Below are 27,318 nucleotides of genomic sequence, written 5' to 3'. Positions count from 1 at the left end.
CTCTTCCTGCAGTCTTCTAGCTTAGCTCCTTGCTTGCGCCTTACACAATTCTCTGCACACACACTGCTCTGACAGAAGCAGAAATGGTGTTACAGAAGCCTGAAGAGTTTACAATTTTGAGTCTTTTCGAAAAGAATATTAAAAGTTGTAAAAGTAAAACAATTGATAGAAAAGTAAAAGAGACTGATGTGGTGGTGCAAACCTGGAATCTCTATACTCAGGAGACAGGATCAGGAAGCTTAGGGGTTCAAAGCAATCCTTTCTGAGAGAGTTTGAGGCTAGCCTGGTATCCATCAGATACTTCCTCAAAAATAAAACAAAATAAAGCCAAATTACAAGCAATCAATAAAAAGGAAAATGGATATGTGTCACATTTAGAAAATATACTCCATAAACATTGGAAGCTCTGAACCCATTTCTCTTGATGTCCACTCTCAGATGCCCTTTCAATCAATGCTACTGCTCAAGCTGGCTTTTCCTGTTCACCCTGAGAACTTCCAGGAACTTAGCACTTGGGAGACCATTTCTAGGTTCCCTGGTGTCTTTGGTCACAGAATAATATATTACTCAGTTTTGGCTTCCATGGTATCTAACTTTAGCATCTCAAAACAATGTTGGTCAGTTGCTGCTCTAGCACACCAGCATCCATAAATTCCATAAATCTAAACCCTGTATCTTAAATCACGGCTTTGAAAAGCTAGGATACCCAAATTTTAAAACAGTGTTAGTTCAGTTCCTAATCAGATCATATGATATTTCAGAGATTCAATCTTCTAGATGACATGGCTGATGGGTCAGTCACTAAGTGTGATAGTATATATTAATGTTTAATTCACGGTCTGGCAACTTTCTACCTTTTATCTTACCCTTCCAATTATTTCTTTTCATAGCATTGCCCATCACAAAGAATGACTGCTGTGTCCCTTATGATCTAGTGTTTCGGTCCATGGGTTTTCTCGAGGATTATGGTTATCCTCGGCCCATTATTGCTGGTGTGCTTTCTTTGCTTACTTTATTGGGCTTTCATGACTACCATCCTTCCAACCCTTGTTCTACCTTAATCCCTTCCAATCCCCAACACAAGGTAAGAGAGTAAGGGAAATTGGGTCTATATAGGTCTAGCTCCTGATGATTAGGAGCACTGGATCCCTGGGGCAAGTCCAATGTCCACTGTCAGCATACCCAATTTCTTCTTTTGTTCAGGACCTACAACAGAAGGAACCAGAAACAAGGTAGCAAGAGCAGCTTCAGAGTTCACCTCCAGCCCCTCATTGGTCTTTGGCATTTATACCATCTCAAAAGTTCCTAGAATTCCAATGTAAATTATCTATAGCTGGGCCAAAACCACACCCCGGTTAGTGCACGAGGCAGACCATAATCACCTGTTGTGATGCAGCCTCTTATCCTACACCTGGGATTAAAACAAAAACATATTTATATAACATAACTGGGTATTTTAAGAAATAAAAATTCTCAATGCATATTATCTCCTAAATGTATTTGAATTGAATAATAACTATATGGTAAAAAATTATACCAAATCTACTTGTCAAAATTGCTCATCATGGAATTACTTAGTTTAAACTTGATGTTGAGCTAAGTTCACAGAATGTCCCCTACATATCCCCCCCTTTCCCATTATAGACACAAATGCTTAAAACACTAATTTTAAAACATCTATCCCAAAAGGAAAACATGTAAATTCTAAATAGCTAAAGGAGCTCAAAAACTTATGGCCACAGTTATAAATACTTGCTGGAGTAGGAGTGTAGCCTGGGAACAAAAGAGAATATAGATAAAAAAAAATATTAGAGCTGGAGGCTGAATGATCATCCGACTCCAGAATGTGTAAATTTTAGTTGTCATCAGGCTGGTATATCAACTGAGAATTGTGTGTAAACAAGAAAACCCCAAATTAGTTACTGTTTCATTAAAGGAAAATAAGACTCCATTTACAACTTCCAAAAGTAAAAGTATCAGGTATTATGTACATTGAAATTAAAATCCTACCAGGTGGGTCAAGTAGAATATAAAAGTTAGCCAAGGAGAAAAGTGATTGCTAGAATGTGTAAATAAGAAAATTACCACTATAAGAAAGGAATGGTGGAGAAAAAATAATTTCACTATAATAAAGATCAATCCTTTTAGGAAGTCAGAGGAGAAATTGGAAAAAGGGAGAGGTGATATTCTAAGATAAAATGATGGCAAATTTTCTAATTTACTCACACCATCAGGCCTATGGGAGGGTGGGAATGGAGAGTAGTCAGCAGAAGAAATAAATCAACTTTGTACCTAATATCACAAGAGTGGAACAGAGACGTCTCTGCATTTACCAGGAAGAAACAGCTACTTGAATGAGAAAGTCCATTAGACAGAGCATCCATCCACACAATGTCGGAGGAAGCTCTTAGAGTACTCAAAACAAAACAAAACAAAACAAAACAAAACAAAACAAAAAACCCTGCTCCAACATTTTCTTAGCAAAACTCCTAACTTACAAATTAATGTTTAGTAAACTGGATGTTCATCGTGAGGAGGGGGAATATAAGACAAAAGCAAACTGCTTCCTAAAACTAAAGATTCTCCTCACAGGACAAGGAGAAAAATGAACCCAAGAAGAGCTGGGTAGCACTGGTGAGAACTAAGTAAGAGAGGAGCCTGATATAGATTGAGTGGATCTCCATTCAACGTTTTACCAAGTTGTTGGTCTTGCTTCCTAAAACATCACTGTCCTCACTTGATGAAATGAAATGATAGTTCTTATATAATGATAAAAACTGGCTGGCTTGAAATAACAGATGTCAAACCTCCTGCCTGGTGCCCATGTGTGGTGCCATGCCTTAGAATCTCCGGTTGAACTCTGCCTGTTGTAAATCTACTAGGTGTCTCCTCCCATTGAACTACTAGGATTGGACCAGATGTGCTTCTCTGTTTAAATTATCCCTCTAAATTAAGTCTCTCTCTCTCTCTCTCTCCTGTGTACAAATTTCACTTTGTGGTACATCTTTTGTAGTTGTATTGTATCCTGTTGTATTGCTGTCACCTATATACAGTCTTTAAGTATTTGACTACTGTCCTTTGGAACTTGTTTATCTTTGCATCATTCCTACTGTTTTATAGTGCAAGTACTTGCTCATGAAAGCTAGCTAATTCCCATTTAACTGAGTAAAATTATTGAGCAAATGACTGAGTGAGTAAAACTTTCTGATGCTGTGCTACTTCACAGTGAGAAACCAATGAGGATCAAGTAGCTCCTTTGCCTGGAATGCCAGTGCCTTGCGAGGGAATTTCTAAAACCTCCTGCTAAATAAAAACCAAGACTTGTATAGTTAAATATTCAGATTATTTTTCTCTAACGACATTTATATATTTAATTTTGAATTTTCTTTGACTTTTGGCACATTGATTTTTATTTTTATGTACTTGATAATTATTATGAATATGTTGTTACAGTAGTGACTGTCTGTGAGTAAAATACTATGCCTAAATAGTGATGGGAAGAGATGCCATGATCTACAATTATGTATAATTATATTTAGTAATAGATAGCCATATGTTTGCACAAGTAGAGATTAAGATGAAGGGTCAACTGGTTAGATAGGACAGCTTATTTTTGTTATCTTGTATTTCACCCAGCTTTATTCTCAATTAGCATAGCCAGTCTATGCTGCTAAGGGTGTAGCTGCAAGACATTCATTTCCAATTTATTTGTGAAACACTATTATTCATGAACCATAATATTCATCAAGCAAAGTCAAAAGATACTGGCCATTACGTTATCAGTGAAAGATTTTACTTGATGTACATGGGGTGACTCAGACCTGTCAGCTTAGTGCCTAGGACACCATGGGGGAAGTATTGCTTAAACTCCAGGCCAGAATCCTCTTGTAGTAAGACACTGTCTCAATACCTGAAAAATCAACAACAAAAATTAAACTTACATTAAAAGCCAAGATGGCAATTGTCTTCTATTCTACTCTGCTTGAAACTTTTAAACGTTTTTCAAATCAATCAAAGTAATTGTCTCAGGATAATAAAGCCAGTCCTTCCTCATAGACCCAACAGCCATGGTTCTCTGGCTCCTTTCCATTCTTTGTTTCTCTGTAGTAGTTAACCTGTCCCACAGCTCTTTTCTTCCTGTTGGAAATATTATCCTCAGAAGTTCTGAAAACTGGCAACCTAAGAGCAATCCTCTAGCTGTAGCTCTCAGTTCCCATGCAAGAATGTTAACCTCACTTGGGTGGCATGACCTCCCAGGCCAGGCGCTGAGAACTAATAAATGAACTCTATAACTTCTTGACCAAAACTCTGGAGGCCAGGTGAGACCAATAAAGCTTTTTTGGCTTTGCCATTTTTGTCAAAACCATATCAAGGGCACCAATAATGACAGTTTTGACCACATTCACAAGCCTGATTACCTGTGGTCCAGAATTAAAATGATCCAGACCACAAGGCATGGTGTAGAGCAACTCTGCTTATTATATGGCACTCACATTGTGTGTGTAGCCTGATAACATAAATACAACTCTTCTATTATTTTAGGTTCACAAAAATTGGAAATAAGAAAGACCAAATATCCATTTTGTCAAATACATGTATTACAATGCTTTGAAAAGTATTTGTTTATATTCAGAATTTCTGAAAAAAATATGTAAATTTAATGGTAATGTTTTAAATCCTGTGTACTGGATACAGTACTAGCACAAGCTACCAGAGAAGTCATAGGGACTGAAATTGTATATGTTCCTCTTTGTGAATTTGACACATTTCTGACTTATAGCTTATATTCATCAAATGCATTTATTGAATAAGTGAAGATGATATTGACTTTCCATACATAAACTCCGGTAATGCACTGTGACTGATACATGATATTCCTGTTCAATATTTAATTACTGCATTCGTTATTTTTATCACTGTGACAAAATAACTTAAAAAAATCAACAGAACAAATGAAAGGGTTAATTTGGCTCAGAGTTCTAGGGGATACAGTCCTTTAAGCCATGGAAGGATAGTTGAAAGATTTGGACTCTCATTTCTCTTTCTTTGTAGTATAGAAGCACCTTCACACTCATGCTTAACATGGCTTTTTTAGGTGTTTCTACATCCAGTCTGACAATAAAGATTGCTTATGTCATTGACTGAACCTGTTTTGTGATTTATAAAACTAGACAGAATGGCTTCTTAGTAAAGGGGCTTATATCAAGTCACAGAACAGCAACATAGAGTGGCTAGGTGATGGCTGACAAATACCCTGGTCAGTCCAGTACAGTTGACGAACTGTCTCTGTTCATATTGATGTCTGTGAACAATAAAGCCTAGCCAATAAAGGGGATCTTTTAGGAGATTAAAATTTTGACATGGCTTTCTTGACTATGCCTCTAAGCATCAATATACCATTTGGGGCAACAGTGTTCATATCAAACAAATAGCATGATACTTAATTATTAGTTTTTTAAGCAACCAGAATGTAAGGGGAAATCTTAATACATAGATACTACCTTAATTTTCAATCACTGAATCTAAGTGTCTTCAAGGAGTGGATTCTAGTTGCATCCATAGTGGATGCCATAGTTTCTTCCCCATGTGGTCTAGTCTAAATCTTTATTGAGCAGTATTTAAAAGGGAGAGTCTGGAGAGCACTGTGACATTAACTTATAAGAAGATTTATATTTTAAATTTTTAAAAACTTTTTATAATCATACAATATCTTAAATGTATACTTCAACATCAATTTGTCTTAAAGTTGTTTAATGTGTCATTTTAAAGCAAAAAATTGGCACCATTTGTTGGTACATTTCCCTTGGTTCTGAAAAGGAAGGTATATTTCTGTGGTGCCAACAGCAATCACATCTTAAGTTCCAATTAAAATGTGACTTTTTCAACTCCAAAGCTCCGTGTGACCATTTAGCCATCTGTTGGATGACACAACCCCACTGATTTGAACCTAGATAATTATGACAGTAGCAGCAGCATGGAGGGAAGTTCAGCTTGGGTTCCAGTGGAGATGACTGTTAATTATGAAGAGATAATTACTGAGAGCTTGTCTCACATGCAGCGGGGAAAAAAATCACAAATTTCTGTGGTAGGTGTAGATAGCTCACACACACACACACACACACACACACACACACACACAGTATTTGTCTACATTTAATCATTTTTTGAAATCTTCTTTTAGGATGCATATGCTACATAATATGTCTACTAAAATCACCTTCACCAAGAGTGATGCTGTTCTTCATAAATTCTGCCTTGGATTCTTTGTATTTTGTTCCTGTCTCATTTACTACAGGAGAGCATTTGTGTTTATGGCCAGTCCTAGCAATGTAGGATGTAATCTTTATCCCTTGACACTGTTGGAATTTTCCTATAGCCCTTAGCTTCCTCTGAAGTTGCATCCCCAGCTAGAGCAGCAAAACTGGAATCATCCCTCAGCTGTTGTTTGATGATAGAAAGGAGGGCTCAGGTTACCATTGTGTCCACACTTCTTACCAGAGAACAGTTTGATAAGAAGCCACATGGATCCATTTTCTTCTCGGCTTCGTAGTATGAATAACCAAGCTGGGAATTAGATAGCAGACAAATCCTGCAGGCAAATCAAGCACTGTTTTTCACTGTTGCTATGTTATCATCAGATCATCAGATAAAATATCCCTGAACTATGTACTAGACTCTGTGGCTTTCACTACTGATTTACCAGTTCTAGAAGCAAAGAGCTTTGTAGAATTATTAGCTCATGGAGAGTCTTCTGCACCTTCATTCTAGGCATGAAACTGAGCCCAACTGTGTTGTTTATGTAATTGATTGGCACATTTGGCTACTCCCAACATTAAAAATTTGTGACTCTAGATTGTAGCAGAACTTTGTCTTTGGGAATTAATAGAGAAATGTAAGGGATGGATTTAAATCACTTGGAAATAAAGTAGAAACCTAATATATTCCGTGTTTAAATAAATGGGGTTAGCCGTAATGATCTTTTTTCCATATTTCTTAAGCTTACTGTAATTCTAAAATGAAAATAATTCTTTACTATGTTACTTAAAATTTGACATTATACATAAATGAATGCTGGTGTAGCTATGCCCTAATGGGCCTGGGGAAGTCATGTGATTGCTCCAAACTTCAGTTGGGTTTTCTGTAAGGAGTGAACAGTGGAAGTATTTTTTCAAAGATTGTTTAGAAAATGACATGATGAATCAAAGATTTTGTATTAAGTTATGAATACCCTAAGCTCCCACTAGGAATTAACTCTTATTGAATAGATTTGTCTCAAAGTTGTGGTCACATGACATCAGATTCTGGTTAGAAATCAACATAGATTATAAAGATGAGACTTAAAGGGTTATTTTTTTAATTTTACACTGCAGATTCTACTAATTCACTTTGCCTTTCTGTCTAAATAACTTGAATAAATTAGAATTTTGTCTGCTTGTTTTGGGATCAACACCTTTCTTTGCATAAGGGATTGTATAACATTTTATTTCATTAGCTGTTAATTACTTAGAAGTGCTAATTAAGCAATGTAATGTAAAAGAAAGATTGGAGACCTGAAATCCAGGAAGCTTAAATTCTACACACAGACTCCTTTGTCCTAAAATAAATTAATCTACCTGGCTTTCAGTTTCTTCAAACTTTTGAGGAAAATGAATTGTGCCTGTGATTTCATTTGAAGGATCGTTGATAGTCATATTATGGTTCCACAAGAAACTCAGAACACCTCAATTTCCCAAACTCTATCTTGCATCTGTGGGCAACACTGGATCCTGTGTCTGTAGTTCTGCTCATCTTCCCACTCACTAAGAGAGTGCATGTTTGCTTTTATTTTGAAGTTAATTTTCTCCCAAGTCTGAGACTATCAATTGTCAGATGTCCTTAAAAGGAAAATTTGTTCCCTTCCAGCAGAAATCTCTTCTTGTGCCTAAAGTGACACTACTTGTGGAAAAGGACTCTACAATCCCCATGATTTTTCCTAAAGGAAGTTATGTAACTTGTTATGAAAACTTAGTTTTACTCCTACAGTAAAAACCACACATCTACTTTTTAAAAAATTAAAGAACAAGAAAAATAACTCTATGAAATAATTTTAACTAAATTTGTTTTGCATTCAACAAATGTCCTGCCTAACAAACTTTTACAATAAAAAATAAAACATTCCGAACTTATATTTAAGAAACTTGAATGTTCATTGCTGAAATTCAATCAGCATTTTAAATTTTATAACATTTTATATCTAATTTGAAATAGAGATTCCCAAGAAAGAGAAATATAAAGGTGGCAAGAAACAGAAATATGTAACCCTGTGCTCTATGTGACTATTGTTGATTGGATTATGAAAAGAGGATTGCTGGTATATAACTGAGGTCGTCAGTTCCATTCCTGGATCCAGATGAAACTCTAATAACACAGAGTAGACCTTTATGAACTCCTAACTCCCATTTGAATTATTCAGTGATTTGTTCCTTTTTTTCCGTAATGGATCACTCTTACTTATACTTTGACTGTAACCTTATGGATGAGATTTCCATATGCTTTAGATTATAATGTTGCCCAGGCAGTGGCCAGTATTAAACGGTGGGCTGATTTTATGTCTTAATGTCCCTTTGACTCTGTTCTGGAGTTTGTTACCCTTACTTTAAATAGACACTGGAATGAAGCAGTTTAAGTTTTGAGACAAAATTCTCTTCTGGGTTTGCCTCATTTGACACTTACCTCTGTTCCTGAGGCCAAGGCCGAGTCCAATTTTCCTCAGAAATACTTCAGACATGGGCTCCCTTTTCCAGGGACTCGGTTTTCTCTTTCTTTAAAAAAAAAGTATCTTTCTGAACATTGTGGTGCTTTGTAGTCAGATGTCTGGCCATCATTTCAGACAACTCACAGGGCAGAAGAGGAAGACTGCTCTCACACCTTCCTCTGACCCATGGAAGCTGATCTGGAAAAGGAACCACCAGGAAGCAGTTGAGAAAACTCCAACAATTCCCTGTTAGGTCATACTACATCAGAGACCAGGCTATTTTGACACCACAGAAATTCTTTCCTCTATGTGCTAAAACACTGTAGACTGAATTTTGCTGTTAAAGAGTATTGCTTCAGACATAACTTTGTGTTTCAGTTTCCTAAATCACATTTTATATGACAAATTCTAATAAGACATGTACCATAAAGGCATGATCACATTTGCTAACAAAGTGAAAAGAGTCTGAATCATATCAGAGTCTTCTAATAAATTAGTCATTCAAGCCTAGCATGAACATTGAGTGGGTAAAGAACTCACGCACAGTCATATGATATCATCAGTTCAAACCCTTGAACCCACAGCAGATGAGAGAACCCACTGCTGAAAGCATTCCTCTGACATGTTTCTTGCCACTCACACACTGTGCTTAAACATGCACAATTATATTTTTCACTTAAAAATAAGTAAATAGTAACACACATTTTATGCTGAGGCTTTGAAATCCCTGAAGTGGCATGCTAAACTACATGCTAGACCTCCAGAATACTAATACTGTGTAATTTCACAGTATTTTATCATCTCCATGATTTATTTTGAATGTAGTTCTTTTAATCTATCATTTTCTTATCTTAATTAAAAATATGCTATATCATTAAATATTTCATCTTTCAGCTAGATAGTTTTATATGTAATTATGTGAAAAAATAATGGAAAGCTTTTCAATGATTATAGTAAATGATCTGGAGAGTTGCCCACATTTTATAGTTAATTAGCTTAGTTGGGAGATTAATTAATTTCTATGTAACATACATAGAAGATAGATTTCCAACATGTGCCTACAAAATTATTACTGTAACTCATATTTAATAAAAAGAGGAGAATGTGAACTTAACCAAACAGGCAAATAATCTCACATATAAAACAAAACTGTGGGTATTCAGAAGTCATTGTTTGGCTCTCTGAGTTATCTTGCATTTAAATTAAAGTGAGAAATATTCTAAATACTGATAACCATATGTATCATTCACCAAATAGAATCGCAGTAAGCTTTTGAGCGACTCACACTAAGATTGTTTGTCCTGTGGGAAAGGTGACAGGCATCGTGTATCACTGCTCTGATAAAGAGATGCGGTGAAGAAACAGGAGATGGCATAGAAACTCCTGGACCTGCAGGTCTGCCAGACAGTGGTAGTAGAACATAACAACAGACCCTTCTCAGTCAAGGTGGAAGGTGAGGAACAATATCTGAGCTGTTCTTGTGGTCTCCATGTATGTGCTATGTGTGCACAGATACACACATACACACACACATGCAGGCACACACATATACAATCTTTTCTTTTTAAAGGAGATTATTTGCCATGGTGTGGTATCTCACAGGTTTTGTTTGCTTGTTTGTTTATTTGTGACAGCCCTGTCTTTTGTTTTTGTTCCATTCCTTTGTACATTGTCATGTTCATAAAAGAATTAAGAGGCATGTTTTATTTGCAAACTACAGTCAGCAGTCTTGCCATTGCCTGTTCATGCTCCAAGTTAATGACCCTGAATACATAGTTATGACAATGGAAACACGGGAATGAATGGTGCATCTGTGTAGCAGCTATAGCTCTAACCTCTAACTAGCTTTCATTTTTCATCTTTACAATTTCCATTTCCTCTATCGAAATAGATTCTCCTGAGCATGTCGATGGTCTTCTGAGCTCTTCCGACGTGTGGTCTGTTAATGATACTGTTAATAATTTTTCATATTCTTTCTCTCTTCTTTTTTAGTCTCGACCTATTCCTTCCCACCTTACTTCAGCAGTTGCAGAGAGTATCTTGGCTTCAGCCTGTGAAAGCGAGAGTAGAAATGCTGCCAAGAGGATGCGTCTGGATAAAGCACAGGTACTAAGGAGTGTGGAGGAGTGAAAACTCTTGAATGGATCTAGCACAAAGAGTTTTGTCCTTACAAACTTAGATTTGAAAATTGCTATGCTCTGATGATCAAGAGTATCACACAAAAATACTCTATGGCAAAACAGGAATGATAGCAAAACAATTAAACTTCCTGTATCTACTTAATGGCCAATTAAGAGGTGCTGGCTAACTAGTTAGCATGTAATTCAAATTAATCTTGTCAATTATGATCATGACTCCATTGTATTCATTTGTAATGAAAATGAACCTTTCTTTAATGCTGTTTGGCCTGTACTGCTTTATATTTCTACTTTGCTTGAAAGGGTTAATATACCACCAAGGAAAATAGTTTATGCTGACAGTAATCAAAGTAAAGATAACCCGGAAAAGATTAAAGAGTCATAAGTGGGGTCCTGATCTAATATGTATCCATGTTCTAGGCTAAATCTTCCTGTTAGTCAATTATCTGAGAACCACATTCGCAAGGCTTTGACTATGTAGTGTAATGTGTTCAGTTTTGGTGCACTGTTCATTGGTACTACCCTCTGTGGCTCTTTTAGTTCTAAGTCTTTTCTGCCTATCTACTCTTTCTTCTCTGTTTCCCTTTCTGAATCACCCATAGTTCAATGTGTTTCATATTATATGCTATGAATGCAGAGTAAATTGTTAGTTTAGCCTTGTTTTTCTTATGAAGCAAGCAAAATCAAGTTTTCTCTTTCGAGATTAGGGTATCTTTTAAATGGTTCAGAATGTCATTTTTGTGTTTATTATTTTTAAATATTCTGTATTTATAGTCCTGAGTATTGCAAAGGATGGGGCCTATAATTAAACAAGATGCAGTATTGACATGATATTTAAAACTATTTAAAATTTCAATTTTGGGATAACCAATTGGATTCATTGATGCTGTAACATCAATATTATTTGCATGTTCATGTATGTCTTCTGTTTAGATGATTTATCAATATTATTTTGATGAAATTTTTGGTTTTTTTGTTTTGTTTTCTATTTTTTATTAGATATTTTCTTTATTTACATTTCAATTGTTATCTTCTTTCCTGGTTTCCCCTCTGAACACCCCCTATTCCATTCTCCGTCCCCCTGATCACCAACCTACCCACTCCTGCTTCCCTCTCCTGATATTCCCCTAATGAACCAACCAGTACCCACCAACCAAAGACAACACATGATGAAAATTTTTATAAGGTTAGATATCACACTATATACATTGCCATATGGCATCGTGGTTAGCCTGTGAAGTTTTAGTCCATTTTGATTCTCATTTCTACCATAATTGATTAGACAACTTTCAGCAAGCTTAGCCAGGTCTGAGTGCTTCAGATTCTTCATTAGAAATAATCAACAATAACACTAATCCTCAAGGTTGTACAAGAACTTTAAAAGGACAGTTCATGCTACATACTAAGCGTTTTTCTGGAAACAATGTACGCCAGTGGCAAGGTCTGCCTGGAGGACTCTCCTATCTAGGACTTTTGCCATTACCTCAGCAACACTGGAACTAGAAATAAGCATCAGTATCTTGATATAGCACAGTATCTGACATAGTCTGTTGTCAAAATCAGTCTGTTTGAAGAAAAGTCTTAATTCTAAAAATCAAAATATTAACATTCTAGAATTGAAAGGACCATCCTGCTTAATGTACTGATAATTTTATAAAAGAGAGAGAGGTGTAAGCAGATATGTTCTATGAGGGTGTGGTGAGTATGGGGGAAGGGGGTGTCTCAGCGGGCCCATCCCCTCCCTCTGTGGGACCAGCCACATATATAGTATACAACAGAGTTTATTCAGGGCATGAGGAGGGGAGTTAGGAGGGTAGTAGAGACAGAGAAAGGCAGAGAGAGGGAGAGAGTAGAGAAGGAGAGGCCAGCCATGACCACATGGAGAAGAGGGGGAAGGGAATGGGAAGAGAGGGGGGAGCAAGAGAGCAAGAGAGAGAGAGGCAAGAGAGTAAGAGAGAGAGGATGGAGCAAGTAGCTCCTTTTATAGTGGGTCACGCCTACCTGGCTGTTGTCATGTAATTGTGGGGTGGAGTTTAGACAGAATGCTAACATGTACCACCTACTGACTCTAGAATATCTTTGCACAGTATCAGAAATGTACCTATTTGATAAAAAGTGACAGATTCATGTCATGTTATTACCCATAAAATTATACTACAGTCTAAATCATGGCAGGTTAGACACTAGTATGTGTTCCAAAATTCTTCAATGCTTAAGCTGTAAAAAGGGAAAGGAGATGTCTAACTCATAAATTATTGTAAAGGTTTGGTAAGTCTTTCTATATAAAAGGAGATTATATTTTATACCTCACATATAGTTTAGGATGTGTGCACCATATGCTTCCTTAGACTGAGCAGTAGAAATATCCCACCTACTATACTATCATCTCCTGTTCATCCTAATGCCAAAGAGCTGTTGTTGTTGAAGGCCTTTAAAGCAGGCTAGTATTTCTTCCTAAGATCACCAATATTTAAAGAAAAACTGCCAGCAATATTCATGAATAAGATTGCTTCTCAGACTAAGATGGGTGGGTACCTATGGTCTCTGGACACTCCCCCTCAATTTTGCTATATTATTTTCTTTGTTTGCTCAAACATACTGGCTGTAGTATGAAAAGTTAACTACATTGGAATAGGAGCATGTCTGACATCATTCCATGTAGGAACATTCTTTCCCGCCCTAATGGGTTCAGAAGTCTCAAGATGGATGTGGTATGTAAGAAACCAATGTTTAAAATTATATTATATGGACTAAGACAATGGCTCCGGCTTACTAGTAAGTACTTGCCTTACAAGCGTTATTACCTGAGTACAATTGTTATAACCTACAAGCAAAACAAGCAAAGCAAAACAATAGCAACAACACTGGGTATAATGGTAACCACAAAGTTGGGGAGGCAGAGGTAGGCAGGTCACTGGTTGTCTCTGGGCAGACAGTCTAGCTCTACTGATAAGTTCCACACCAGTGAGAAACTCTGCCTCAACAGAAAATAAAAGTAGATATCACTAAGAAACAATATCCAATGTTGTCCTCTGATGCCCCCTTCATGTATGGATACCAACATGAACTTAAATGAATAAGTTACGTCTTAGAAATATTTTGGTAATCAATTAGACAATTTACAAATACAACAACCCTACAGAACTGGTAGTTATAATGTTATAAACATATGATAAAGATCCATGAAAGTGTGGAGACCAATGCATGTTGAAAGTACATGAAAAGAAAATCACCTTACATGTTTAAACTCTCAGCTCATACATCTAAAGTCAATCTGTGATCTGATAGTGTTTTCTCATTGGTTATGTGTCCCAAGGAAAAACCATGGCCTGATTATGCACCCTAAATGTTAGTTTAGCATACACAATTATTATTTTTAAAATTCCTAGACTATTTATTTGCACCACAAGTTTTATAGAATTCATCTGAGATGCCACACATAGACTTCTACCTTGCCATTGAAGACAACACCGCCCTGTTGAATTCAAACTTGACTCTTGGCATTGAGACTACCATTTCTGGATGTACCTGTAACCACAGGCACAATTCGGAGAATTTACCCATGGTTTGAAGGTCAGTCCTTGGATGAAGTAAAGGCACAAAATTTCAGAAATTGCGAGGTTAAATTCTGTTTAGTTTAGTTTAGTTTTTTTGTTAAGCCCATCCTTGTTCTTCACTGACACAGACCGACCACATGGTGAGCTATAATGATGTCCTTCATAGTTTATGAAGCTTGATGAGTTAATTGGATTTTATGGAGCTGTTTGAGCTATGAACATGAAAGGTGTTTGGATGTGCTAAATCCTTTCTTTCAAATGTCCATTTTATACATATCTGGAGGAAGCTCATTAATATGCCACACACGCCTGAAGTCAGCCAGGGGCAAGGACAGAAGCTGAGAGCTTCATCAGAAATCAGAGTTCACAGAATTTAAGTGAATCACTCTGCTCATGTAGATACATCTAGGGTTCTGTTCTTGCACATAGAAATCTGGAATTTGTTTGTGATCTAAGAGAAAATTTCTCCCAGTTTGGTACTTAAAAAAAATGCCCGAGTTCAATTTTGAACTCTGACAGGATAAACATAAAAAGATATGTTGCCTCTGACAGGATAAACATAAGAATTAAAAGTTCTCACTGAGCACTGGTGGCGCACAACTTTAGTCCCAGCACTTGGAGGCAGAGGCAAGCAGATTTCTGAGTTCAAGGTCAGCCTGGTCTACAGAGTGAGTTCCAGGACAGCCAGGGCTACACAGAGAAACCCTGTCTTGGAAAGAGAGAGAGAAAGAGGAGATCTCTCTCTCTCTCTCTCTCTCTCTCTCTCTCTCTCTCTCTCTCTCTCTCTCTCTCTCTCTCTCCCTCCCCATCTCTCATTCTGGTTTTGTTGTTGTTTTCATGAGGGCATCTTACCTATTATTTCTAGGATAATTTCTAAATAGCAGCATTATTAAGTGAAAGAATCCCTCAAGGTTCTTATGAGTCCCAATAATCAGGTCTATATCCTCGTACTTACTTCTTAGTATAAATACTAAGTACATAATTTAGTATAAATTAATTATGGTCCCAATAAAGGAATATTATCCTTTAATGTTCATATGAGTAATGCCTTAAAGGAAAGAAGTAAAGTAGCATAGTGATAGTAATAAGTTAGTAACTTAGTGTGTAGACATGTGGATTCTGGGACACTAGCAGGAGTGATGATATTAGCAGATGCGTGTACCTATATGTCACATTCATGAGAATGCAGAAACTGAACTGTCTTCTGTTTCTGCACATGTGCAAACTTAATGGGTCAGTGACACACATTTTCTAAAAACAAACATGGTAATATTTCAAGTAAAACAATATAGCAGACTCTTGATTTACACACCAGAGAGATCCCTAATGTGAATGCAAACACTAAAACCTTGATTAGTCTTCTCTGTGTACTTTTTTACCACCAAGCATTCAAAATATGTTCTTTGACTATATACATGGGTCTCTAGCTGAACTTTTTAAATTATGTGGGAATAGAGATAGTCACACAATACTGCACTGGGGTATATCAGGCCATAGGGAGCCCATCCTTACCCTCTTTGATGCCAACAGCTTCTGGTCTACACTGCCTCCACAGTTTAGGGATACTTTCTCCATTGCTGTAGAAAGAATGACCTAGGACTTGAATGTAAGACTGAATCATAAATCATCAGGTCCAGTGAGTCCCTCCTCAGTTCATTTCATTTTGAAGACACTTAACTTGAGTCCTAAACCCCCTAGTTATCTGCCAGCTTTTTAGGGGGCTCAAATGGCCTGAGCTTCTGCCAGGCAACATTTGTTTCTTCTAGACAACTCTGCTTCTGCCTTCCAGGAGAGACTCAGACATCTTTAAAGCTTATATATCTTGAAGGAGAAGGGGACTAAAGAATCTGGTCAGTTTCAGAGACTTCTTGAAGCTATTAGGAGTTGTTACTTCCTGTCTTAGTGAAGTTTCCTGCACACTAACACAATACCCTAGCACCGAATCCTCTCAAATAGAGAAAAAATTAAATATATAAAATCGCTGTGTGTGTATCCAATTAAAGTGTTTTATAGCATATAAAAATCACACACAGACAGCACTACATATTTGAATTTGTGTTTTAAAAATTGGGTTTGTTATACACATTTCATGATGGTTGAACAACATCAAAATAGTCTCACAGTGTCAGGCATTTTGAAATAACTTTTCAGAGAAAAATATTTCACTGCAACGCTGCTGGTGTTTTGTGAGGAAACTAGCTGCATTACTCTTGTTCTATCAGCATTAGCTTGGTAACGGGGCTAGACTCAAATATAAATGAATCCCAATTTGTGTTCCAAAATGATATCTTTTAATTGACAAGTTTTAAACTTTGTTTTTCTGTTTATTTGAACTACACTTTTTCATAAATATTAAATTTTCAGTCACAGTAAGAAATTGTTGATGAGAAAGTACTCCTAAATCCATCTTAAAATGATGTATTAACCAAATATTCACTTGGCCAACAGATTTAGCCAGTGTAGAGAGGAGAGAAATATTTCCCGAGAATCTAACACCACCAGCTCTTTCTGAGCAGGCTCAGTGTTTTATTGTTGTAGATTTTTAATTCCAGCAAAATCATTAAGCAGACATTTTCATTCCCACCTTGACCCTGGACAAGACATTATTTCTCATCAATAAGCTCTCATTCTATCAAAGATCAGCGAAGCACAGGTGATATCCAGAGGGGTGTAGAGAGATGGCTGTGAGCAACCAAGGTAGGAGCCTGTGAAGCCTTTCTGGGAACTTAAGAGGGCTTCAAGAGGGGAGACCATTTCATTTGAACCTTGAGAAATAAGAGAGGTGTTGACAGTCAGGAAGTTTCCAGAAATATTCTTGATACATAGAGCATTTCCAAATAAGAGATGTGCTTTAATATCAAAAGCAATAAAAGGAGAAACCCTAGGGTGTGTGTGTGTTCCTGCGTGTTACAAGCATGATAGTACACATGCATCTGTTTCCATACATGTATGGAAGCACGGGATTGACATAGGATATCTTCCTCAAGTGCTATCCATCATAGTTTTTGAGACAAGGTCTCTCACTGAACCTTGAGCTCACCAATTGGCTGGAGTGACTGGCTATCAAGTCCCTGAGATTCACCTATCTCTGCCTCTCTAGCACTGGTAGTACAGGTATGTGCCACCACATTTGGCTGATTACACTGATGGTAGGGATTAAAGCCAGGTCTAGATGCTTGCATACAAACACTTTAGCAACAGAGCCATTATTTCTCCAATCCCAGCTTGGTAATTTGGATAAGAAAGGATGGGCCATGGAGTTGGATGCCAACTATTCAACTGGATTGTCAAGATTCTGGTGTGCACTGAGAATTAATATGGACATCTAGTTCCTGCCAGAGGGACGTGGTAAAGAAGCATGACTTTCCATTCTATACATTTCAGAGGCAGGTGTGTAAGAAGGTGTCCATCCATAAAACTCTAGGAAAGCTGAGATCCTCGTACAGCGAGGTGTTGCCTCATACCATGTATTTTTCTAGATTTTCTATGTATATTAATTAAAATTTAGCATATATGCTTACAGTAATAATGAACTCCATTTGCTGAAATATAATCGTATAGTGGATGTGTCTACAACAAACAAATAATATTGACATGTCATTGTTTATTATTACACTCTACTAATTTTGGAATATTTCTAGTCATTTATGCCCACATAGCGACATACACAATTACTATTCTACCATAAAGATATTTTATATCAAAAAGCAGGTGTTACAGTTTTATCAATTAAATCAACTAAATATTTCTTATCATTCTAAAAGAATGAAAATAAGTTTATTTCTGCTTATAGTATGTTCTTTCATTTTTTCATACATAATGGTACACCAACCTATGTGTGTCTAATGGTGATATAGCTGTATTAGTCTGTCTGTAAGCAATAGTGGGGCATACACAGATCCAATTGCTTCTCTCTTGGACAATGGGAAGCTCAGCCAGTGGCCTGACTTTGTGTGACCTTTCTGGACTCTTTGGGAAGCTGAACAGAAACCCCACTTCCTGATCATTGATTTCTCTATCATTTGTCTACCTTACTCTTTGGTTTTCTGTCCTCATGACCAATTCACACAGAGTTAAGTAGAAAATGATATTTTTAATTTTAGGCTTGATTTTAGTTTATGATGCTATCATTTGCAAGGTGGTAGATGGCATTCTGTGGGATGAAAAGGTGGATTGAATTCAAACACAGAAATTCAACATAGCATGCTGATAATGCGTTTTCCCATAAAAGTCAGAAAGTACACGGTTCACTGAGTTCTCCATGACCAAGGCACTTTGTTAAGGTTACTTTAAAGTACCTATTTTTAGGCTTAACAGATAAATAATGAATCTCGTATATTTGGTTTGTGTCAAATTCATTTTTGTCATGTAATTTGTTCATTCATTGTCCTATCATTTTCCCTTAATTTGTACACTTTACAAGCCATTAGTTTCTGAGAAGGAACAATATTACATATATTGGAAAAACGGTACCAAAGTCACACATCTGTTATTAAGTTAGGGGCTATAAAAGCTTAGAAAATTGGATCATATTTGTCAAAAAAGAGAGGTTTTGTGATTCTTGGCACCACACATGAACTGCACACATTGCTACTACCATCTTCGGGGAAGGCAGAGGTGATACACAGTCCTATTGAGACTTGAGTGAGCATTGCTGGGACTTTGAAGGAGCTGTAGAGTAGCCCTAGTTAAAAGAATTGTTTTCCTTCTGTTCTCATCTGCTGTCAGTCTCTCTATGTACTGTTATCTCATGACAAAAGGAACTGTCCTTCAGTCTTAAAGACAGATTTGGTTACTAGTCCTACTGCGTGTCACTAGAGAACCAGCTGAGGTTGGTACTGCAGGTGAAGTAACAGCACAAGTGACCCCTCTGAGGCCTGTTCTCAAGCCAGCATGTTTCAGCTTATGTTCTTCCTGGGTGGCTTACCGCTCTCTCCAATGGTGTGGGGAGGCTGGTGGTCTTTGGACGGGAGCTTTGTTTGACTAATGTAATGTAGTTTCTGAAGTTTCCAGCCCCAGGAAGCTCATCTTTATGGACCTCTCAATGTCCTTTATCTTGTCAGTGTTAATGTTGAGGGAAATGCACTGGGACAATCCAGAGACTCCTCCATTTCTACATGGCACCTGCATTTTCCCTTTCATACACCCCAGGACCATGGCATATATAAATCCAGTATTCTCTATGCTAGGGTTCTGTGAAACAAGGCTTTGTTATCATTCCCTGCATCTTCATCAGCAATTAAAGCCAGACAGGAAGCAAATCAGATTTCTCCTTAAGATCAAGCACCACCTGTGTAAGTTTTTGTTCTTATTGTAAAATTTCTGGGTTTTTTATATAAAAAAAAATAATAGGGTATTCTGGCAATGGCCAGACACATGCACATGACAGGGACTATTTTTTTCGTCTCTACCTTTTGTGTTTTCTAACTCTTTTATAAAACTTAAGTGGCATTTAATATATATTATGGTTCGTATTTCTGGATAGAGACCAGAAAGCCAAGTATGAAAGAGGGCTATGGCTAAATCTTAAGAATAAATAATAAAATATGTCAATGTGAGCAAAACTTTGTATGTTTAAGAAAAGAAAATCCTCAAGCACTTCAAGGAAATTGATATAAAGCTTGCTCTGTTACGATGTTCTTCTTTTGGGTACTTAGTTATTTTGCTACAGGGTACAGCAGAAAAGAGGAAATTCTTCAGTTGAGGTATCTGAATATACAAAAGAAAAAGGTAGCCAGATTGAAGCCTCAGAAAACAAATAGGCATAGAGGTAAGAGTAGTGAGGTCTGCCTATGTAGGCCTGCATTCAAGGCCACTACCACTCAGACTCTGCTAACATGTGATCTCAGAAAGTATGGGTCTTCTTTTTATGTCATTAAAATATGTAATGGTATATTACAGGCTTAGGTGTTTATTGGTTTTAAATTAACCATTTGTGACACAAATCTTGATAATCTGAGTTTGATTCCCATGTCAAAATGATGGATATGATAGCATACATCTGTCATCCCACAAAACCTAAGGAGAGATGCATGGTAGAGATGGGAGAATCTAGCTGTAGCTAGTGGGACATCTGGCTTGAAGCACAACAGCCAGCCACCTGCCTCAGCACAGTGGAAGGACAGCATCCATTCCAGAAATAGTCCTCTGACTTCCATGTAGGCAGCACGGCACATGAATGTTTATGCTCAATCACACGGACACATAAGCATTACACATACATGGGCACGCAGATACACAATAATAAAAGAAAGACATTACAGCTACAAAAACTTCACTGTATATTTAGCATACTAGAGGTCTGGCTTTCAGTTATTAAGAATATATAATAACAATAAATTTAGAATTAAATAAATCTATACATATAAATAGAAACCAACTTACTTTTCATAAAATAATATTTCTAAAAAAGTTAGCTTTTGAGGGCGGTGGTGGCACACGCCTTTAGTCACAGTACTTGGGAGGCAGAGACAGGCAGATTTCTGAGTTCGAGGCCAGCCTGGTCTACAAAGTGAGTTCCAGGACAGCCAAGGCTATACAGAGAAACCCTATCTCGAAAAAAACAGAAAAAAAAAAAAAGAAAAGTTAGCTTTCTATTTAGATTTCCCTCTCCTCTCCCTCTATCTTCCTTCCTCCCTTCCTCATTTCTTTCCATTTTTCCCCTCTAAGAGATTCATTGCTTATGTTTCAAGAAACATAATTTCCCTTTAAAAGGAGAACACAAGACAAATCCAGTGCAGAAGATCCATCTCCCTTTTGACTTGGGGGTAATGTTCTGAATAATGGCGATGAGAATGCTCCATGAATTCCAGCTCTCAGCGTGTAGGAATTTGAATATTACTATGAGTGCAGAACCCTGAAGGCCACATTAGTTTAATTCAATTGCATCTTTATATCATTAGTTACTGCCTATGAAGCCAGTTTGAGAAGTCGAATGGGCTTCTCAAGTTATCCTTGAGAATGTCCAGCTGTCTGTGAATTTTCTTAACTTCCACGTTGAGTCAAATTTTAAACAGTAAGACCCTTTCTGTACATATTCGCATTGAATTAGCACTTAAGGATTATTCATAATCCAGTAACGACATCTGTCAAAAAGATTTCCTATACCCAGATCCACATTTAAATTCTAGCATCCTCAGTTTCCAGTATCATTTTCTATGGACAGTAAATAAACCGGAAATGGAGAGACAAAGCGTCACACAGCACCATGCTCACATTTGGAGGTCATTTAAGTGTTTACGTTTCTGTGCACATATATTCTTCTATATATCTATCAGACACAGAGTAGCATGTGTGTTACTGCTATTGCTATTCACAATGCAAAGTTCAAGAGACAGAGCAGCACTTCACCCTGGCTGTTCCTAATTTCTGTCTTTCTGAGTGGCATTTCCTAGTTTGAAGGTGTTTGAATGTGGGCATAACTAACTATTCCATTGACTGATTCTCTTCCTTTTCAGCTCTTCTCAACCCCTAACTCCCCACCTGGCTTTTATTATATTTTCACTTCAAGGTATATCTGCTGAAAAATGCACCCTCTCCATATGATGTATTGGCACATATAATGAAGTCCCTTTTCTACCTTACTATATAGCAATAACTCTGAGCACATGGTATTTTTAGTACTTGGCATGGGTCCAGCTAACAATGTAATGGCTTTCAGGTGTCTCCTTGAATAATGTCTGAATTTATAATTTTTTTAAATCATTCTGTAGGCTTAAAACAGCTTTGCTTTTTCCACTCTGAATCTCAAAGAAACTCAGTTTCGTATTGGAACAAAGATAGACATTTAATAATAATAACTATATGCTGGTTTGAGATGGCATGACAAATAGCGAGTCTTAGGAAGGAAAAGAGACTCTCCACAAAATGCCTACTAACAAGAGTGCCTGAGCCTAAGAACAGTAACATGTGGACAGTTAGTCAGCCATAGTGATACCATAGTTAAAAATGCCAGGTGGCAACCTAATAAACATCACTTTAGCACCAAATAGGGAAAAAAATCACAAACACAGTATGATATGAACCAAGGGTATACTGCACAGAGCAGACAAAGAATGCCTCAACATTTAGGTCTTGGCCTCTGTTGCTTTTCAGTGCTCTGCAAGAAAAAGAAGGCAGCTATTAGTTTTCTGATAAAGCAGTTATAGGGAGGCACAGATGCAGGGAGCTGACCTGACATTTGCCCCTGGATAGTTGTCATAGCAGCAGACTCAATAGAGTGGTTGGATATAAGTGCTACTGCGGGCTGTGGAGGACATTCTCCACTAAATGCAGCACATTAGAGCATCAATATACAAGAATGGAGATGAAGCCTCATGGTAGCCATCTTTTTTGCTTCAAATACGCGTTCAAAGTAAAAATTGAAAAATATAAATAGAATAGGAACATTGTGTATGGTAACTAATTTATGTGCCTTAATGCCACACTGAGTGGTGGACTTATTCTTTCTTGAATATAACAAATATAAATGTGGCCCATTATGCTGCCACTATTGATTGGGTTAGAAAGTGTATTCTTCAAATACAGCTGCCAGGGACAATACGAGGTTGATTTCTCTGAGTCTTATGACCCATGTATATGTTTTTAGTGATAGGATCTTACCTCCAAGTTCTGCCAAGAGCAATGGCAATAACTCATATTGTTGTAGGACAGGAGTCTGTGAGACTTCTGTAATCAATTACTCAAAGGGAGCCTGTGCATGGCTGGGCTTCTGACTGATAGCTGGATTTCTAGAAGAGCTGCTGATGGAAGTCAAATCAGTTTACTTTAGATGTGGCCCCTGATAGGCTCCCTATTCTTCATGGACAGTTTTACATCTGTGGGCATACTGGCAGCACTAGGAAGATTTGCTACATCCTGAAAACAATACATGAAATTGGGAGGTAAAATTGGTGGGTGGATGTTAGGGAATGTTGGAGGGTAGGGTTTTGATCAAAACACAAAATACATATATCCTGTATGAAATTTTCAATTTAAATGGGGAGCAGGGCAGGGGGAGGGCATAGGGGGATTTGGGGATAGCATTTGAAATGTAAATGAAGAAAATATCTAATAAAAATGCCTTAAAAATAAATTTCTTAAATCTTAAGAAATTAGGTGGCAGAGAGATGCTTAGTTGGTAACCAGACAAGTATCAAGCCAAGGGCTGGGATAACAAGAGCCCAATGAAAACCAAGTGGAGTGGGTGTGGTACCTACTCTGTTTCTAGACTATTAGATCCTTAGATAGATTTTCCTTTTATATACTACAGTGACTACAGCAACTTAGACATTACGATAAGACTTGCCAAGACCAATAAAGCCCTATTTAGTAGCATCTTGAAAGAGGAGACACTACAGTGCTTTTTAACAACTTAAACACCTGAAACAAAGAGAATGTGGTGGGGATACCTAGCCCAGTCCCAGTCCAGGCACCTGAGCATCACTGGAGTGTCCTTACATTCAGCTCATTGGTCCATACTCACAACTCTAATGCAGTTTCCTTCTGCAAATGGTTCACAAAGAACAAGCAGGGAAAGAAGGGGTTGCAGCTTATTTGCATAATATAGGAATTAAAAATATTAATCACCTTAATGTCTTGGGAACCAACATTAAGATAAAAGGAAAGACAAAACTGCTTCTCTCAGCAAATCTGCCTCCTGTAGCATCCCTGGGTAGCACCAAATCCTATCAGAGGCGAATTCCCAGGTGACAATGATGTTTCTTTATTTTTCACTTTATTTAATTTTCTCATAAATGCCATTTTTAGACTTAAAACACATCTGTCCTGAAAAGCCGGATGATATTTGGGCTTCCATAGTCCTCCATTTACTGAATGTTTCATCATCTGTGGAGAGGAAGGGTGTGAATGGGAGGAGACGATGTGGAGGAGAGAAGCAGGTGGCCTTGTATAAAAGTCTCTTCCATGAAAGATTGTTCTAGAGCCTAGAATCTGAGGGAAGCGCCAAATAAACTTTCATTAATTAGAAAAGAAGAGTGTAGTGATCAGAGTGTTTGGGAAGTTTTTCCTCTGCCACACTCACATTCTATCTGAGGATGGCTACTAAAGTCAGCCCACTGTATCCTTACAGCTCAATATTGCTGCTTGTGTTCTCAGGCTTTAGTCTACAGCAAGAGTGTACCTCTGCAAGTCCAATGGGCCTCTCTTTCCATTGATGGCCGACTAGGCCATCAATGGGTGGGTAGGGAAGTGGGGGGCGCTATGGGGGACTTTTGGGATAGCATTGGAAATGTAATTGAGGAAAATATGTAATAAAAATATTAAAAATCAAAAAAAAAAGAGTGTACCTCTGCGATCAGTTAACCCTGCTATGCCATCTAGGACAACTCTATGTTAGACAATATTGGGAAGTGTCACTCAATTTATGAAAGTCTGTTTCTTCCTCTACATCTTGAGAAAGTTTTTTTTGTTTCATTTTGCTTTTTCATATCACTTAACTCATGTGAACTAAGCAGAGTGTGTAACCCCAGCACCTACTTTAGGGAGCATACCTGGTAGAGATGGTTTCTTCACCAGGGGGAGCTTATTCCTTTGGAATTAGAAACTACAGGTTCCCAAAATCTTTTGTGTAGATGCCTTGAATTAAACCTGGCTCTCTCATTCAGTTCTTTGTAGTTCTTTATTTCATCATGTCCTGTCTCTGTTCAAAGCACAAACCAGTCTCTCTCCTCCCCAACACACATCCATGTAAGCTAAGAGTCTTAATCCTAAAGATGGGTTGAGAAAGACCACTAACGGAAATCATTATGGTCAAATAAAGAAAGCAATTAAGACAAACTTTTTAAAATTCATGTGCACCAGCTATCTCCCTCTAAGGCAGGATGGGAGGAAGGCAAGGCTTTTATAGTTTAAGGCTATCTCCCTCTAAGGCAGGATGGGAGGAAGGCAAGGCTTTTATAGTTTAGGGGTAGTGGCTTGCAAAATGGTGGATTTGGCAGGTAAAATAGGTTGGGTTATATGAGCAAGACAAACAAGTTACTCCTAATGGCCTCTTGAAATAAAGACATGGTTGCAAGGTGGACATAACAAGGTAGTCATAGTCATAACAAAGTAGTTATAGGTGGTTATATAACTTTAACTTTTTAGAATAAAGATATGGCTGCCATTTCTGGAACAGGCACTACAGAACCATTTGTAGTGAAAGTTAGAGGCAGGGCATTGCCCAAACCTTGAGAACCAGAGGTTTAATCACAAGCAGGAATGAACCTAGCTTGTCTTTACTATAAGCTGACTTTTATGCACAAGATGGAGGCAGACTGGCTCTTTATCCCCGACCCCGTGCACCACCATCAGTGTCTATGTATTCCTGTCAAATCCTTGATAGGGTCTTAGCATTCTTTATCTGATGGAAACAAAATTCATAATGTATCAAAAGATGCATTACTCATTCATAAATTATACATATTTGGTTATCCTAGATATATCAAAAAATTTAAGGCCATATAATCTTGTTATGCCAATAGGTGCTATAGGTAGCTATCTTGTCCCATTTGACAGGAAGTTTCTTTGGATCTAATATTCCAGCCCTTTGTTGAGGACAAGGGACTATGTATTCTCATCTGTAACTGCTTCTTGCTGAAATTAGGATGCCATTGTCAGGCCCCAAGAAAGATGGGACATTAGCCAAGTGCCACAAGGGGGTTAGGGTAACGAAGTGTTCACCAGAAGTACCTGGTTTGTTGACACAGCTGAAGAGACAGCGAGCAGTCACATTGACTGGACTGATTTGTATTAGTGTTTAGCAAGTCCAGGGCTTCCAGTTTTGTAGGATGCACTGGAGCTGGCCTGGTGTAGATCAACTTTCGAGCAGTTTGTAGTCTGAAGCTAATTACTGGATGGTGTCTACCAGATGAGTGAAACTCTGCCAAGACAAATACAGCCTATGGACAGAAGTTGTTAAAGAATTTAAAGAATACTTTTATATTTGTAGCTTTCTCCTTGGGAAGAGGCAACAGGTAGGAAAGCTTTGGTTGTTGATTGGAGTTCATTTGACCTCTGAGAGGTGGATAGAGGTTACATCTTAAACCTGTTTTTCCTTTTGCAAGAAGTCTATTAGTAATGCAAATATGCCTGTAAATTTGATTTTTTTTTAAGAAAATCAGGTAACCTAATAGCACTAGAAAAGGCCTAGCTTTTACATGTGAAATGCATTCACCAGACAGCTGCTGCTAAACTGATATCGCTGCAGTTTTCTGTCAACATTATCAGAGATCTGAGAAGGATAAATTATAGCAAGAAGTATAATCCAAGTGGTCTATATATCAATTAAAATAATAGAGACTTACCTATTACCTAGTTTGTTGCCTTAGGTTTCTGTGGTCTCTATGGCTTCACTGGGGACAGTGATTGTTGGTCTTAAGCTGTATACAAGACAGTGTTAAGTCTTCAACTACCACACAAGATAACATCAGGCTTTGGCTACCAGACCCATTTCTGAGAGATTTTCCTATAGAGAAAGAACCGGGGGGCGGGGGGGGGGGGGCGCAGGAGTTTCCTTACTTTGATCAGGCAGTGCAGAGCTGTCAACTCAACACTTTCCACAGTTGGTGCAGGGCCCTGGTGGCAGGGGAAGCATGGGACAGTTTTTCTCAGTGGTTAGATTTACCACAATCCAGTTGGAGTCTTTTTGCCCCATCTGTCTTTTTTGGAGACCTTATGGTTGCTTCAGGGTCTGGGATCTCTGTCATAGTAAGGCCTTTGTCATTAAATAGATAAAATTTAAAATTGAAATTGATAATTTTCTATATTCAGTAGATCTCTGAAAAGTATTGAGGGCTATTAAGTATATTTGGTTTTCAATAAACTTTACTGGATTTAATTACTTGTTCTAAATAAAACTTGACCCTGTAATTGAACTACATTTGTAAAGAATCCGATCATTTACAAGGTG

At 37.6% G+C, this 27,318-nt stretch overlaps 1 protein-coding gene across 10 annotated transcripts in view; it reads left to right on the top strand.

Annotated features, from left to right (window-relative positions):
• Positions 1–27,318, top strand: part of Nol4 (nucleolar protein 4) — a 350,147-nt gene that overhangs the window by 280,768 nt on the left and 42,061 nt on the right. For all 10 annotated transcript variants that reach the window (XM_085833391.1, XM_085833385.1, XM_085833392.1 and 7 more), the window contains one exon: positions 10,727–10,840. In XM_085833391.1, coding sequence (XP_085689517.1) covers positions 10,727–10,840 — 114 coding nt within the window. The remainder of the gene's footprint in view (positions 1–10,726; positions 10,841–27,318) is intronic.

The sequence above is a fragment of the Mus caroli genome, unplaced genomic scaffold, assembly GCF_978045245.1.
Source record: "Mus caroli unplaced genomic scaffold, Mus_caroli_1 scaffold_19, whole genome shotgun sequence".
In the NCBI taxonomy this organism is placed as follows: Eukaryota; Metazoa; Chordata; class Mammalia; order Rodentia; family Muridae; genus Mus; species Mus caroli.
This window is presented reverse-complemented; position numbering and strand designations above follow the sequence as displayed.